Raw genomic sequence first — 14,508 nt, 5'->3', positions numbered from 1 at the left:
TCTCTACAGAGAGGGCAAACAAATCATAAAATTAACACAGAAATTCAGAATTGTTAAGCAATCTTTAAAAGGAACATCAGAAGGCTAGCATTTTCTGCTTTTAAAGGTTACGCTAAGGTTAAAATCAGGACCACTCCATGGTACTATCACAAGGACAGACATAGAGATCAATAGAAAACAATAGAAAGACCAGAAACAAACCCTTAAATTTATGGTGTACTACTTTTCAGCAAGGGTACTAGTTAATATTCAACAGCAAGGAACATTGTTTTTAACAAATGGTGTTGGAACAAGTGAACACCCACATATTTTTAAAATAAAGATGGGGGGATGCTGTGGTGCACCTGGCAGAGTGGCAGAGTAGATGTCTTGCACGCACAGGCCCAATGTCCAATTCCTGGCACCAGGTGTTTCCCACCCCTCATCCCCTGCCAAAGCTGCTGTGGCCCTTCTGACACCCAAGCATCACCAGATATGGCCCTCGACAATAATTTTTTTAAAAAGAAGAACCCTTATCTCACACCTTATATAAAAAATTAAATCCAAATAGACCATAGTCCTATAAGAAAGAGTTAAAATTATTAACTCTCAGAAGACAATTTATACAGTAGTGATTCTTAGACATAACACCCAAATACAAAGGATAAAGGTGTGTTGCCTTGCATGTGGGCTGATCCTGGTATGATCCCTGGCACCATACGGGTCTACCAGATACTGCCAGGTAACATCCTGCAGGGTGGTCTGGGTAATCTGAGCGCCACAGGGCCACATTCTCAGGCCTCTGCCTGACCCCTTCAGTGGACACTTCCAGAACACTGCTTGGGAGGTCCTTCCCCCATAAACTGAAAATGTGTGTGTGCTGCGAATGATACCATGAAGAGAGTTGGAAGACAATCACAAAGCGGGAGAAAACACCCCCCAAAAAATATAATATGGGAATTGCATACAATTATAAAACTTAACTCTGAAAACAGTACTAAAAAGACAAATAATCGAAATAAAACTAGACAATGGATTCCCCCCCCACACACACAAAAAAAACCTTCACCAAAGAAGATACATAAATGATTACTAAACACACGAAAAGATATTCAACATCAGTGTTCAGGAAAATGCAATTTAAAATAACAATGAGCCACCATTTCACATTTGCTGGGATGGTTGACTATTATAGAAAAAAAAGACAAAAAATAGAAAGCTGGGGAGATTGTGGAGAAAGCGGAACCATTATATATCGCTGCTGGGAATGTAAAATGGGGAAGACTTCGGAAAAGAGTTTGTCAGGGGCTGAATTATTAAACAGTTACCATAAGACCAACAGCTCCACTCCGAGTTTTAGGCTCAAGATAAATGAAAATACACGGGGAATCAAAAACACCTCCATGAATGTTCGTGGCAGCTTTATAATGGCCTAAATACAGAACCACTATAAATTTTCATCAGCTGATGAGCAGATAACCAAAATGTTAGTGTCCATACCATGGAATGAAGCAGTGAAACAAGTCATGACATAGATGAATGGCCACTGACAGGAAGCTAAGTGAAATCAGTCACACACACAAGAGACCCCGACACGAACAGGCAGATCCATGAAGCCGGAGTTTTCTTAGGGGATGAGAAGCTCGTGAGTGATGACCGGTGGCGGGTGTTTAAAGGGCATGATGAAATATGCTAGCATCTGTATGTTACAGTGAGTATATCAAAACCCACCCAATTATATACTTTAACTCAGTAAATTTTATGATAAAAATACCTCAGTGAACATTTTTTTATTTTTTTTTTATTTTTTATTTATTTATTTATTTTTCTTTTTTTTATTAGTGAAAAACCATGAGGTACAGTTATAGGCTTACAAATTTTGTGCTTGGGTTTCAGTTATACAATGATCAAGTCCCCATCCCTCCACCAGTGCCCGTCATTTAATTAGTAAAAGAAAAGGTAATAAGGAAGCCTGGAACTGGACAAACTAAAAGCCTGGTGTGACTCTCTCAGTAATGAAAATCTGTGCTTTCTTCCTTTCTTCAAACCATATCCTAGAGTTCGGACTTCTTGAGTCTCAAGCCTTCAAAAATTCTATGCCACAGAGCCCTCCCTTTTCTCGGGTGGGGATTCTGGGAAATGCAACAAATTTAGACAGACACAAAGAAAAATGATTAGAACCTGGGAGGATAACAAATTATCTCTCCCATGTCCAGGACACTCATATATCTAATCAAGGAGTTTCTTAGCCATCAAAGAACATAAGTATCATTTCCCCCTGATTGTTTTCCAACCAAGAGACTTACATGAAAAGCACATGATGTTCTCCACTGATTTGAACCATGACCTTAGAAGATGTTTTCTCCTGATCTGTGGCCTTAAATATCCTGTTTCTTTTCTTTTTCTTTTTTGTCGTCTTAAAAAACCACTTCTGAACTGGAAGAGCTCCAGAAAAGATCCCTATTCCATCTTCGTTCCTAACATTTAACTCTTATCCACAGATATTTTAATTCCCCTTTCACTTCAGACAAGACACAAATTTAAAGAGACTATTGTTAACCGTTATTAACACAACTGCTACACGCTTCTATGCTGTCAGAGTATTTACAGCATCCCTGTTTAAAAAGGGGAAGAAAAAAAAAGATCAATGAGCTACTTTTGCAGTTTCATCGCCAGCACTACAGCGCCCTCTGCTGCTCACTGTTGACAGGCGTTCTCCCAGCTGACAGAAGAAATGAATGAATTCTAACAACTTTGGAAAACCTCATTTAGAGAGAAAAAAAAAGACTCAAATGCTACAGAAGAATTCGAATGACACAAAAACCTAATTCAAATGGATTTAATAAAATATGCACTATCGATGTGTAAAACCTCTAACAAATCATTAACGTTTAATGGTTTAATTTAAAATTCCCTTTGTGCCAATATATGATTATAACTGGTTGCTTATATCACAGTTCTGTTGATCCATTTTTTTCCTGCTTATAGACAATTTCTACACGCATTTGTAAACAAATCTTTTTTTCTGGACATATATTTTCATTTATTTTGGGTAACAACTTAATGTAACTACTAGGCCATGCTGTAGGTCATCAGTTGAGCTGTATTAAAATCTCTCAGACCTTTTCCCAAGTGGTTATATAATCTTACATTTTCTAACAAAGCATTAGAGTTCAACTTGCTCTACCTCCTAGAGTCTTTTAAATACTTTCCATGTTGGTGGATATGTGGCGATATGTAACCTTTCGGAAATTAATGCTTCCCCAATGATTAGTGCTATTATTCTTATTGATCATTATTTTATCTTCTGTGTAAATAGTTGTAAGGGACAGGTCCAAAAATGGACTACCACCAGAATTAATTTAGCTTAGCTTAATAGGAACCTGCATTGCAAAATAACTTGTTTTTCAAGGAACAGGTCTAGATCAGCTTTTTCAGATCCGCTTTATAGGAGCCTGCACTGCAAAATAGCTGGTTTTTCTGCCCCTGAGCAAGGAATTCAGATACAGGTACTCGAAGGGTGGGGGTCAGACCAGATAACCGGATGTCTCTCATAAGACCCATGTTGCAAGACCCAGGACTGCCTTAAAAACCTGTCAGTTCCTAAGCACCGATGCAAAATGCTGTTCTTTAAACTATAGGCTAAGAAGTGATGTACCCTTAATTGGATTGGTTAAGAAAGCATATGTTGTTACAAATCTATTGGCTATGAAATGCGCGGGCTTTGCTGTAATGGCCAGTGAAGGCCTATATAAGATCCCCTTTGAAGAAGTTCGGGGTCTTGCCTCACCTAACTGACTTGCGTGTCTGTGTAGGCGGCTTGACCCTGGCTAGCCAGTCTTACAATAAACCTTGCTTGCTGTTTGCAGTCTCTGGAGTTTCTTTGTCGTTAAAGGGAGATCACGATCCGCGCCCTAACAATAGTCTATTAAAATATGTTGATCACTTAAAAAAATGCCCTTTGTGGAACCTCTACTTGCCCCTCCAACACTCCAAGTGAGAATAGCCTCCTGGAAGGCCTCCCCGGGGCTTTTGGGGATCAGAAGCAGGTCTCATTCCCTTCCTGACGGGTCCCCATAGTCTCCACACCTAACCCCTTCCCCCATAGTCTCAGCGAGCTCAGCTCCACATCTCCTGAACCATGTTGGACACACTGCGTGACAACCCGACTCAACGCAGCACACAGGGCTCACACTTGCACTTCCTGTCGCTGGGTGAAGACAGGTAGGGAAGGAAAAGAGCAACAGTCAGCAGAATCCCTCAGAGACTCCTGGGGGTGGGGGTGGAGGTGGGTACACAAGGGGGGAAGAGTAATAAGTGAGACTTACCCTCGGCTCAGCAGTAACACGGCAAACACATGGAGAAGACACAAAGAACCCCACTGTGCTCAAGGAGAGAAAAATAGTAACTCAGAAAAGGTTCTCTCAGCACCAACCAGTCCTGTAGCCTCTCAGAGAACAATTGTGGGGAGAGGGTGTTTAGTGAGCTCCAAGAAGCATGGAGTCCACAAAGCACGAGAAAGTATGAGAGTGGAAATGAGAAGACTACAGCCATAAGTGACAGATCAAACAGTATGTGGGGCTGGAGCCATAGGTAGCACAGTGGGTAGGGCGCTTGCCTTGTACGTGGCCAACCCGGGTTCAATCCCCAACACCCCATATGGAGTTATCACTGATCACAGAGTCAAGAGTCAGCACTGACCATCACCAGTTATGTCCCACAAACCAAATTTTAAAAAATCAATAGGAGGTCTCAGCAGAATAACAGCAGCTGAAGAAAAGATCACAGGGCTCCAATATGCGATCCAGGAAGCCGCTAGAAAACAACAAAAGATGGACAAAATGCTTGAGAGGAAATAAACAGTGCATCAGAAAACCATGGGATGAGGTCAAGAGGGACAATATAAGAATCACTGAGAACAGGAAGGCAAATCTGATGAACTACTAGTTAAAAGAAACCTTAGATAAGAATTTCCCTAAATTGAGGAGTGAAGGCACCCAGATGCAAGAGGCCTGTAGTGTCCTGGGGAAATAAGAAAACTCCAAGACAATCAGAATGTAATCAGAATGACAAAAGCCAAAGAGACAGAATACTGAATTTACATAAAAGGAGATCCCATAAAATTCAATTGCAGATCAATCACTTAAGACTTTATGGCGCCAGAAGAGAATGGTGGTATATAGTAAAAAAACAATAATAATTTTTTTCCTGTTTTTTTTTTTAAATTTTTATTAGTGAGACATCATGAGGTACAGTTGTAGACTTACAAATTTTTGTGCTTGGGTTTCAATTATACAATGATTAAATACCCATCCAGTGCCCATTTTCCAACCACCACGGATCCCAGTACTCCTCCCAACCCCCATTCCCCCATCCCACTCTGCTTCTGTGGCAGGGCATTCTCTTTTGTTCTCTCTTTCCTTTTGGGTGCTGTGGTTTGCAAAAGAGGCATTGAGTGGCAATCATGTTTGGTCTATAGTCTATTTTCAACATGCTTCTCCCATCCTGGGAGGATCCTCCCAACACCTTTATTTGGTGCTCCCTTCTCTATCTGAGCTCCCTTTAAAAAATTAAAAATAAAAAAAAAAAACTCAATGAAATGAACATGTCACCAAGAACACTCCAGCCACCTAGACTATCATTCAGATTTGAAGAAACTATATAGAGATTCATGGATTGGCAACAGCTTCTTAAGGAAATCATAGCCTTGAAGCCAGTTTTGCAAGAAGCGTTAAAGGAGCTTCTTTAAAAGACAAACTTAGCTCTGCCACTGCTCACTCATGGCATTTATGGCTGCTCTCTACCAGGTTAAGGTCTGTCGTACAATGAGAGATGAATGATTTGGTATACAGACACAACAAAATACTTATGGAGCCACAAGGAGCAAGAGAATTAAGCAATTCTATACAACTTGGAGGGAACCAGAAGATATCATATAAAGTAAAGCAAGTCAGAAGGACGAACACAGGGTTATCTCACGTATCGTTGGTATATCGAACAACTAGACTGAGAAACGCAATGTAGTAAGGGGGACAGGATACCTAGCTCACCCTTGACCCTTGAAGAGAGGGAGGACAGAGAAGGAAAGAAATCAAGGGGCAAGTTAGCAGAGTTGGACAGGAAGGAACAGGGAACAAGGACACTCCAAGACGGTAACAGCTATATACCCAAACCAGCGTCAACAACACTGAAAGCGTGAGATCCAAATCACAAAAACCAAACTCAAAATCGTGTCTGTCACGGTGGCAGGCTGGGGGAGGGGGCCTGGGGACACAGTGGTGGAGGGAAGGTGACCCTGATGGTGGGATTATTGTTAGAGCATTGTAGGCCCAAAGCTCAACTATGAATAACTCTGTAAATAATAGTACTTTAATAAAAATCTTTTTAAGTATAAGAGGAAAAAAAAGGTCTGTTTATTCCAAGCTAACTAAGGGTTTTATACTTTTTCATAATAAATTAGTTTCATTTATGTGAATGTTCTATATCATTTCAAGTGATCTCATTGTACCTGTAGAATTTTTATTATAAAGTAACAAAGTATGAGATTAATACCCAAGAATAGCTGAGATCAGCACCAGGGGGATTACTCCATAGCTTAGAGGCCAGCCGGGCATTCTACGGGAAAGGGCAGTTCAGATAGAGAAGGGAGCACCAAATAAAGGGTGTTTGGAGGATCCTCCCAGGAGGGGAGATGCATGTTGAAAGTAGACTATGGACTGAACATGTCTGCCACTCAATGCCTCTTTTGCAGACCACAACACCCTAAATAAGAGAGAGAACACAAGAGATTGCCCTGCCACAGAGGCAGGGTGGGATGGGGGGGATGGGGGTGGGGGGGATATTATCCATGGTGGTAGAAATGGGCACTGGTGGAGGGATGGGTATTTGATCATTGTATAATCGAAACCCAAGCACACAAAATTGTAAATCTACAACTGTACCTCATGGTGTTTCACTAATAATAAAAAAAAACGCAAAAAAAAGTAAAGTAAAGTAAAGTAAAGGCCCTCCCGTTGATCGTCGATTTGCTCGAGCGGGCCCAGTAACGTCTCCATTGGAGACTTTGTTGTTACTGTGTCTGGCAAAAAAAAAAAAGAATTTTTATTATAATCTTCTACTAATCAAGGCTAGAGCAATAGCACAGCAGGTAGGGCCTTTGCCTTGCATGCAGCCGACCCGGGTTCGATTCCCAGCATTCCATATGGTCCCCTGAGCACCGCCAGGAGTAATTCCTGATTGCATGAGCCAGGAGTAACCCCTGTGCATTGCTGGGTGTGACCCAAAAAAGCAAATAAATAAATAAAATGTTTTGGGCTGGAGCCATAGCACAGTGGTAGGGCGTTTGCCTTGCATGCAGCCAGCCCAGCCGAGTCTGGTTTGATTCCTCCGCCCCTCTCGGAGAGTCTGGCAAGCTACCGAGAGTATCTTGCCCGCACAGCAAAGCCTGGCAAGCTTCCCGTGATGTATTCGATATGCCAAACACAGTAACAACAAGTCTCACGATGGTGACGTTACTGGACCTGTTCTAGCAAATTGATGAACAACAGGAGGACAGGACAGTGCTACAGTGCTACTAATTAATGCAGATACTTAAGCACTATCTATGATATAATATTTTCTAACTTAAAGCCAGTAATCCCTCTTTAGGATAAAACATACTTTTATGCTTTTATAGGCCCATTCAATGTTCCATTAAAATTTTCTTCATTCAGGGCTCGAGTGATAGTACAGCAGATAAGATGCTTGCCTTGCATGTGACCAACCCAGGTTCAATCCCTGGCACCCCATGTGGTCCTCAAAGCCCACCTAGAGTAATCGCTAAGCACAGAGACAGAAGTAAACCCTGAGCTCAGCTGGGTATGGCCCCAAAACAAGCAAACAAACAAAAACTCCTAATTCCCCTCTCCTCACACTTACTAAATTGCATATTTGTAAAATTTATGTATTGCATGTTCATTTTAAAATTTATTGGCATAGAATTACTGATACCATTGATTTTTTAAAAATGTATACACATACACACATGTGGGAAGCCAAGAGCCCTCTCATAGACCCTGGCCGTGGTTCCCATGTTAGGAACTGCTTGGGACAGACATTGGTGACAGTCTCCCAGGACTTCCTGATCTCGGGTGGATACCTGATCTATAGCCACACATCAGGCTGACAGCTTATCTGGCCTTATCTATAGTAACCTCCAGGATGCATCTACTCCCTAAGCCCCTCTGATATACAAATGTAAAGCTCAGGATGCACCTACTGCCACAAGACCCTTTGATGTACAAATGTCTACCTTGAATGTTAGGTAAAGCTCTTGTTGCTGACCTTACCATATATGGTTATATTGCTTCTGCTCCTGACTGAGCTGCTGGACCCTATATAAACAGCCTGTATCCCTCAATAAAACCTGTCCCTTTTTCTCTCTGCTTCTAAACTGTACTTTGTCTCTTGTGTCTCGTGTTCATTCGGTTGGTCCCTCCTTGCACCATCGGATCAATCCTCGGGCCACCTCCACGGGCTGGAGAGTGGTTACTGGGGCCCCCTGCGCGCACACACACACACACACACACATATATATATATATGAAAATACAGCCATCGGGGATGGGCGGAGCCCTTTGCAGTGTCAGTGCCCTTGAAGCCAGGAAGTCAGTGCCCTTGCGTACTCAGCCCTGATGAGGGTGTAGAGGCAGAAGCTGGAAGCATTGTGATCTGCCCTGCGTGCACAGATCCAAGTCCTCACTACGGCGAAAGGTGAGGCCGTCTCCTCTGGTCTCCTTCTTCCTACGCAGGCCCAAACTCACTTTCAAACGAAGTACGTCACCCTCTAACGGGGGTCACCCGGTGATGCTGGGGGGTGGGGCACCAGCAACAGAAACCAAGGATTCGAACATGCTGTGTGTGTTCTCCCACATGCGCTAGCTCCCTGCGCCCATGCTCTCCAGCAAGTGACGTCAGAGCCACACTCTTCCCCCTTTCCCTAATGCAAACGCTTTGGTCTTACAACCGTGTGGGCCTGTTCTTGGACAGCCTTAGTGTGAATTAGCGCTGAGCACAGCCTCCAAGTCTGGTACTTGTCAGTGGTGGCCATGGTCAGTCAGGATCCAGAGGTGAGCGTGTGCCTTAGGATGAAGTCTGGCAAACATCCTCGCCTGCCCTCCTGCGGCCAGCCACTTGGCCATCCTGCCCACGCTGGACAGCCCCAGCCCTGTGCCCTCCCCTCTTCCCCAAGAGGGGGCCAGGTATGCAGGTCACTAGCCATGATGCCCTAGGAGAGCCCAGTGTGAGCCAGGCTGGGGACAGCGCTGTAGGACAGACGCCATGGGCCTCTGCAACATAACTGGTTAGCAGATTGTCACCAAATCCCATGTGACAGGATATCTAGGGCCACCTGAGAGGTTTGCGGCCAGGAAGCAGGCTTTGAAGGGGGAGTCCAGGAGTCAAGACGGTGTGTAGGAGCCAACAGCACACAGCCAGGGTTGGCTACCACCAAGAGGAAAAGCATCCCTGACATGAGGGGCATGGGATGGGGTTGGGGGGTGAAGACCCAGATGAAAGTACCAGCCCCCTGTCTTTGGATCTGGAGCATCACCGAGAGAACTTGGTTCCTAAGTTCAGAAGCTTGAAACTCACCGGGCTCTTTTCTGACCAGGTGAGTTGACATTCTGCCAGCATTTGGAGATGTTACTGCGGGAGAGCAGGACAGACACACATACAGGCCACAGACTCCTCTAAGCCAGGACGGGGGGGGGGGGGGGGGGGGGGGGGCGGCGGGGAGGGTCAGAAGGGAAGGCGCAGAGACAGGGTGTGCCCAGGACACACACAGTCCCGCAGATGGGGAAATGCAGGAAATGAGCATCGCCATGAAAATGTCTACTCTTCTGGGTAAGAATTGCTCAACTATCTATGAAGGGTAAAAATGGAGCACGCACACACACACACACACACACACACACACACACCAAAATCCAGCCCAAATGCATTTAATATGTATCACTGAACATGTGCAGAGATTGCGGCAAATTGCTTCACAAACGCAAATTATTGCAATCAGCATCTTGTCTTCTAGTTCTAAATTCAAAGGCGAACTATTAGCACAAGATGCTAACTCTTGCTATTATCACACTTGCTATTATCACACATCCTCCCTGGAACAAAACCACATTTCCAGATGGACTGCCAAAATTAGTCGAGTGACTCCTAAGAAATCCTACCAAGACTGACAGGCCAGAAGTCCACTTAGACATGAATGCTTTACTTCAACCTAGGAAACGCCCACCCAAACACACCTCTCCTAAGGAAACCTGAGGTGCACGATTTACAATTCAACTCAAATCTCAGCTTGCGCGGGGTGGGGGGGGGTGGGGGGGCATTGGAAGGTGCGGGGGCACAGCTAGGGCTGCTCCCCAGGCCGCACACCACCTGGTCCTCAGTGCTGGCTCCTGGGTTGGTGATGGGGGCTGGGCCTGATAGGGCAATTCTGATCAGAAACGCAGCAAAGGATTTAAACTCAAGCTGGATAGGATGGACACAGGTGACACACCGCAGTACTCGGGAGAGTGTAATCGCTTCGGCAATAGAACTGGTTATTCCTCTAGGTTTCCTCTGCTTTGGCATAAAGAAGCCTCATTTCCACAGGCCTGGCCCTCCCCAGGAATATGTGACTCAGATGAGATCGCTGCAGTGCATTCTATTAGCAACTACTCCTGCAGAACACAATTATCACAGCCAGTGGGCTCAAGGACCAGAACTGGGGTCTCCATGTGGAAAATTTGAGGCAGAAATTTTCCTATCTCACAGAACCGTGGAGTCCACATAAGGTGATGGAAAGGGCAGGAAAGAAGCTGGATTCGCTGTCCCATGAGACGCTCACCCTGAATGGGGAGGACCAGGAATTCCTATCCCTCTGGACAGGTGGGGGGGTGGGAGGGGGGGAGGGAGGAGGGGTCCATTGGCCACGAAAGCCCTTTGCAGAGGAAAAAAAAAAGAAAACGCCAGCCCTCCTCTGAGATGGGACCCTTTTGGATACAGACGACACTTAGGAAAGAGAAAAGCCACTCACCACTGGCCAGCCTTAAAGGAAAACTCCTTGTCTGCAACAAGTAGACGGAGCCTCTTCACCGATGGGGACTCATTGGCAACCGCACACACTTTGGCCGCTGACACCACCTGGAGACAGAGACCGGCCATGGCTGAGTGAGCATCGATACTGCCCCAGGAGCCAGTCGGGGCTCGCAGGGAACCTGGAGGGGCAGGGCTGGAGGGTGACATCTACAAGGATGTGGCCTTTGAAAACAGTGAGGCCTGATTTCGCTTTGAAATTCTTCCTGCTGTCAGGTGAATCCGTTCATTTCACTGTTTTGAGAAATGGACTACTGCTAATTTAATTTCCTCCTGCGTGGAACATTGGTCTCTTCACAGGACTGTAAATAAGCCGTGACTGGGTGAGTGGGGAACGGGCATGTGTCTGCACTGGCAGGGGCTTACACACTCTGGGAAGTGCCCGGGGGCCTGGCACAGGGGTGCTCTGGATCAGGGGACCGGAAAGAAAGGCTGAGCAAGTGCTGTACATGTGACAGGCCTAAACTAACACCTCAGTATGGCACAGGTTCCCAACCACGGCCCGGAGCAACCCCGAGCCAAGCCACAAGAAGCCCCCAAGCATCTCTGGGTGTGGTCTCTACCACCCAGATAAATTAATTGATAACTTCTCTTTATTATGTCTGTACTCCACAAAAGAAGCCCCTCCAGTAGCTATGAACTAGCAAGACAACCATAAGGAACTGATTTCAGAAACTCAAGCACTTACAAAGCTTTTTTTTTAAGCAACTTTGCAGAGTAATTGTACGGCTGATAAATCTAATAATAGAAAGCAAATTGGGGTTGTATGCCTTATGTCTATTTTTAATGGGTTTTTTTCCTAATCCATTTTAACGGCATTTTTGCAAAAAAAAAAAAAAGAGAGAAACAGCCCACAACTGAAAAAAAAAAACAACGAAAACAGTTCCTCGCTGAAGACAGTTTGTAAAGCACTGTTCCCATGATGCATACGATTGCTAGGAAATCCTCAAAAGGGCCGATTCAGGTCATTTTCAGTTAAGTCCCACTCAGCACCCCTCAACCACCAAGGGCCTCTGCTACCTCCTGCTTGGATCCTTCTGCCTTTGGGTTTCTCTTCCTCCCTGGGGACCTGCAGACTGGGATGAGGGCGAGGCTCCTCCCTCAGCCTCCTCCTGCCAATCGGCTCCACCCAGGCAACAGGCCAAACCAGTAGCAGGTGACAAAAAACAATCACTCCCCAGGGCTAGGGATTCTGGGCCTCACGCAGGGGAGCCCCAAACATCTGTGCTGGTCAGTGAACCTCCCTCCCTCTGACTGACAGCCAGAGGCCTCCGCAGACTCTTGGGGCAGACAATTCTTAAAGGCCCACTGGAAAATGCTCCCAGAGGACAACGCTCTCCTTCCCCATGCAGAAACAGCTCCTCCACTGCCCTGCCCTCTCCTGCAGGGGCCCCTCCCTTCCCCCCAGACACTGTGCCAAGCTCTGCCCCCTCCCTCTCCAAGAGCAGGTGGGTGATTGCTCTGCCGGCTGCTTCCCATCCTCTCCCTCGACACTCCTATTTTCTGTTCTCCGGACCTGGCTCACTGCACACAATCTCTGAGGCCATTTGCTCTTCCTAAGTGAACGCGCAGGGAGCCAAACAAAGGAAGCAGCACAGGATGGAGGCTTTAACCCTGGCTCCACCACCACCCGCTCCCAGCTGGCCGGCTGGGCCACATTGCCTGGGCCCCCACAGCGAGGAGATTAAGCCCACCTATTCCTCCCGAGCCACTGGGAGGATTCAATGAGATAATATATGTAAAGCCCCTAAAACGCCGCTGGCCCAGGTAGCCATTACATATCGGGAATGTATTTTATGGCAACATGAACTCAGTGAGTTATAATGAACTCACTGGCCCTGACTCCGGTGTCATATACCATGCGATATTCCCCTTCGTGTCTCTTGACACGCCTGATGACTGTGGGACCCCTTAACGACACTGTCCTCACCCACCACGGCTTGCCGGTTATTTCGCTCGAGCACGCTTAAAGGCCAGACTGTCTCGACACTGAGAAATGTCGCCTTTGTGTGCTGCTTCTCCAGATCTCCCAGTCTCGGACAAAGGCTCTCTCCCTGATGCTCTGGCACCACAGGTAAATCTGCCGTGCCTTCTGCAGCCTCTCTGGCTTGCTGGCCAACAGCGTCCAAGCATCTGGACTCCATATCCAACCTCAGTTCTCCCCTCCCTGATCTCTCTGGGTTTCAGACTCAAACTCCTTCTTTTCCCATCCTGAGGCATTGTCCTAACTCTAGCCTGGTCCTTCCCTCACACCTAGCTGCAGTTCCTTAGAGCTCTGAGCTCTGTTGCCTCTCTCCGCTGCCTCTTCTCTCTCTCTCTCTCTCTCTCTCTCTCTCTCTCTCTCTCTCTCTCTCTCCTCTCTCGCCCTACTTTGAGGCTGTCACCATCCTGCGTTACCAAAGTCGCCAACCAGCCCCTCCACGAACTCATCAATGCTTTTCTGCCACTCACAGGTACACACGCACACACACTCCTGCTAGTAATGGCATGTGGCTCAGGAGCATTTCTCTCCAGAGCCCACTGGGTTCAATGTTTTAGGTGTATTCATGCAGCTGAGAGGACTACTCGTGGAAGGGCCAAAGAGATCGTGTTATTATTCTCCATTCTGCAGATGAGGAAACTGCTGCTAGTGAGATTGGCTAACTTGCTCAAGATCACCTGGGAATATCCAACAAATCAAGATTCGACAGTTATCTGACAGTCCTGCCCCAGTGGCAGAGTCACTGATGGAAATATCTAAACCCTCCACCTGCTTCCTACCCACTAACATCTCCTGAGCAAGGGGCCTGGAAAAACACACACACACACACACACACACACACACACACACACACACACACACCCCACATCCACGACACTCACCACACACACCACACACACACACACACACACACCACACCTACACCACTGCCCCCCTCCACACACACACACTCTTCAAGGCATTTTGTCCCTAACACTGCCACATTCCATGAATTCAGCTCAGCCAGGGACTTCTTTCTTCATAGGAACTTTCTCCCTAGGAGCCTTTTTGTCTTTCTCAAAGTAACCAACAAGTGAATATTCCCAACATTCCAGCCTTCTCAGTTACTCTCCAGCTCAAAGACCTTCAAGGGCTCAACACTTCCCACTTCCCTGCCTCCCCAGCCCTGCCCAGGTCACTCAGTGGGGGCAGCTCCCCTGCCCTCCTGCCGCCTACCCATTTCCTTCCCAGCCCTGGCCTTAGCTCGGCTCTCTTCCCTCCAACTTTTCAATTCTTCCTTTTGTCACTGTACTTAAGGCCTCTTGATGCAAATTGTCTTTACTACCACCACAAGCCTCCAGAGACTAGGAAGTGAGTAGGAGTGAGCTCCCTATCAAGCTCCTGGACCAAGCCTGAGGCAGAACACATCGTAAGGGTCAGTAAATGTTTGTG

General features: G+C 46.2%; 1 protein-coding gene across 4 annotated transcripts in view; it reads right to left on the bottom strand.

Moving 5' to 3' along the window:
• Positions 1-14,508, bottom strand: part of OXNAD1 (oxidoreductase NAD binding domain containing 1) — a 45,255-nt gene that overhangs the window by 14,210 nt on the left and 16,537 nt on the right. For 3 of the 4 annotated variants that reach the window (XM_056129631.1, XM_056129630.1, XM_056129632.1), the window contains one exon: positions 11,038-11,144. The exons of the other annotated variant lie outside the window; for it this stretch is intronic. In XM_056129631.1, the coding sequence (XP_055985606.1) occupies positions 11,038-11,144 (107 nt within the window). The remainder of the gene's footprint in view (positions 1-11,037; positions 11,145-14,508) is intronic. 4 annotated transcript variants of the gene reach the window in all.

This window comes from Sorex fumeus, unplaced genomic scaffold, assembly GCF_029834395.1.
Source record: "Sorex fumeus unplaced genomic scaffold, SorFum_2.1 ptg000072l, whole genome shotgun sequence".
Taxonomy (NCBI): Eukaryota; Metazoa; Chordata; class Mammalia; order Eulipotyphla; family Soricidae; genus Sorex; species Sorex fumeus.
Note: the sequence above shows the minus strand (reverse complement) of the source record. Positions and strands in the feature narration are given on the sequence as shown.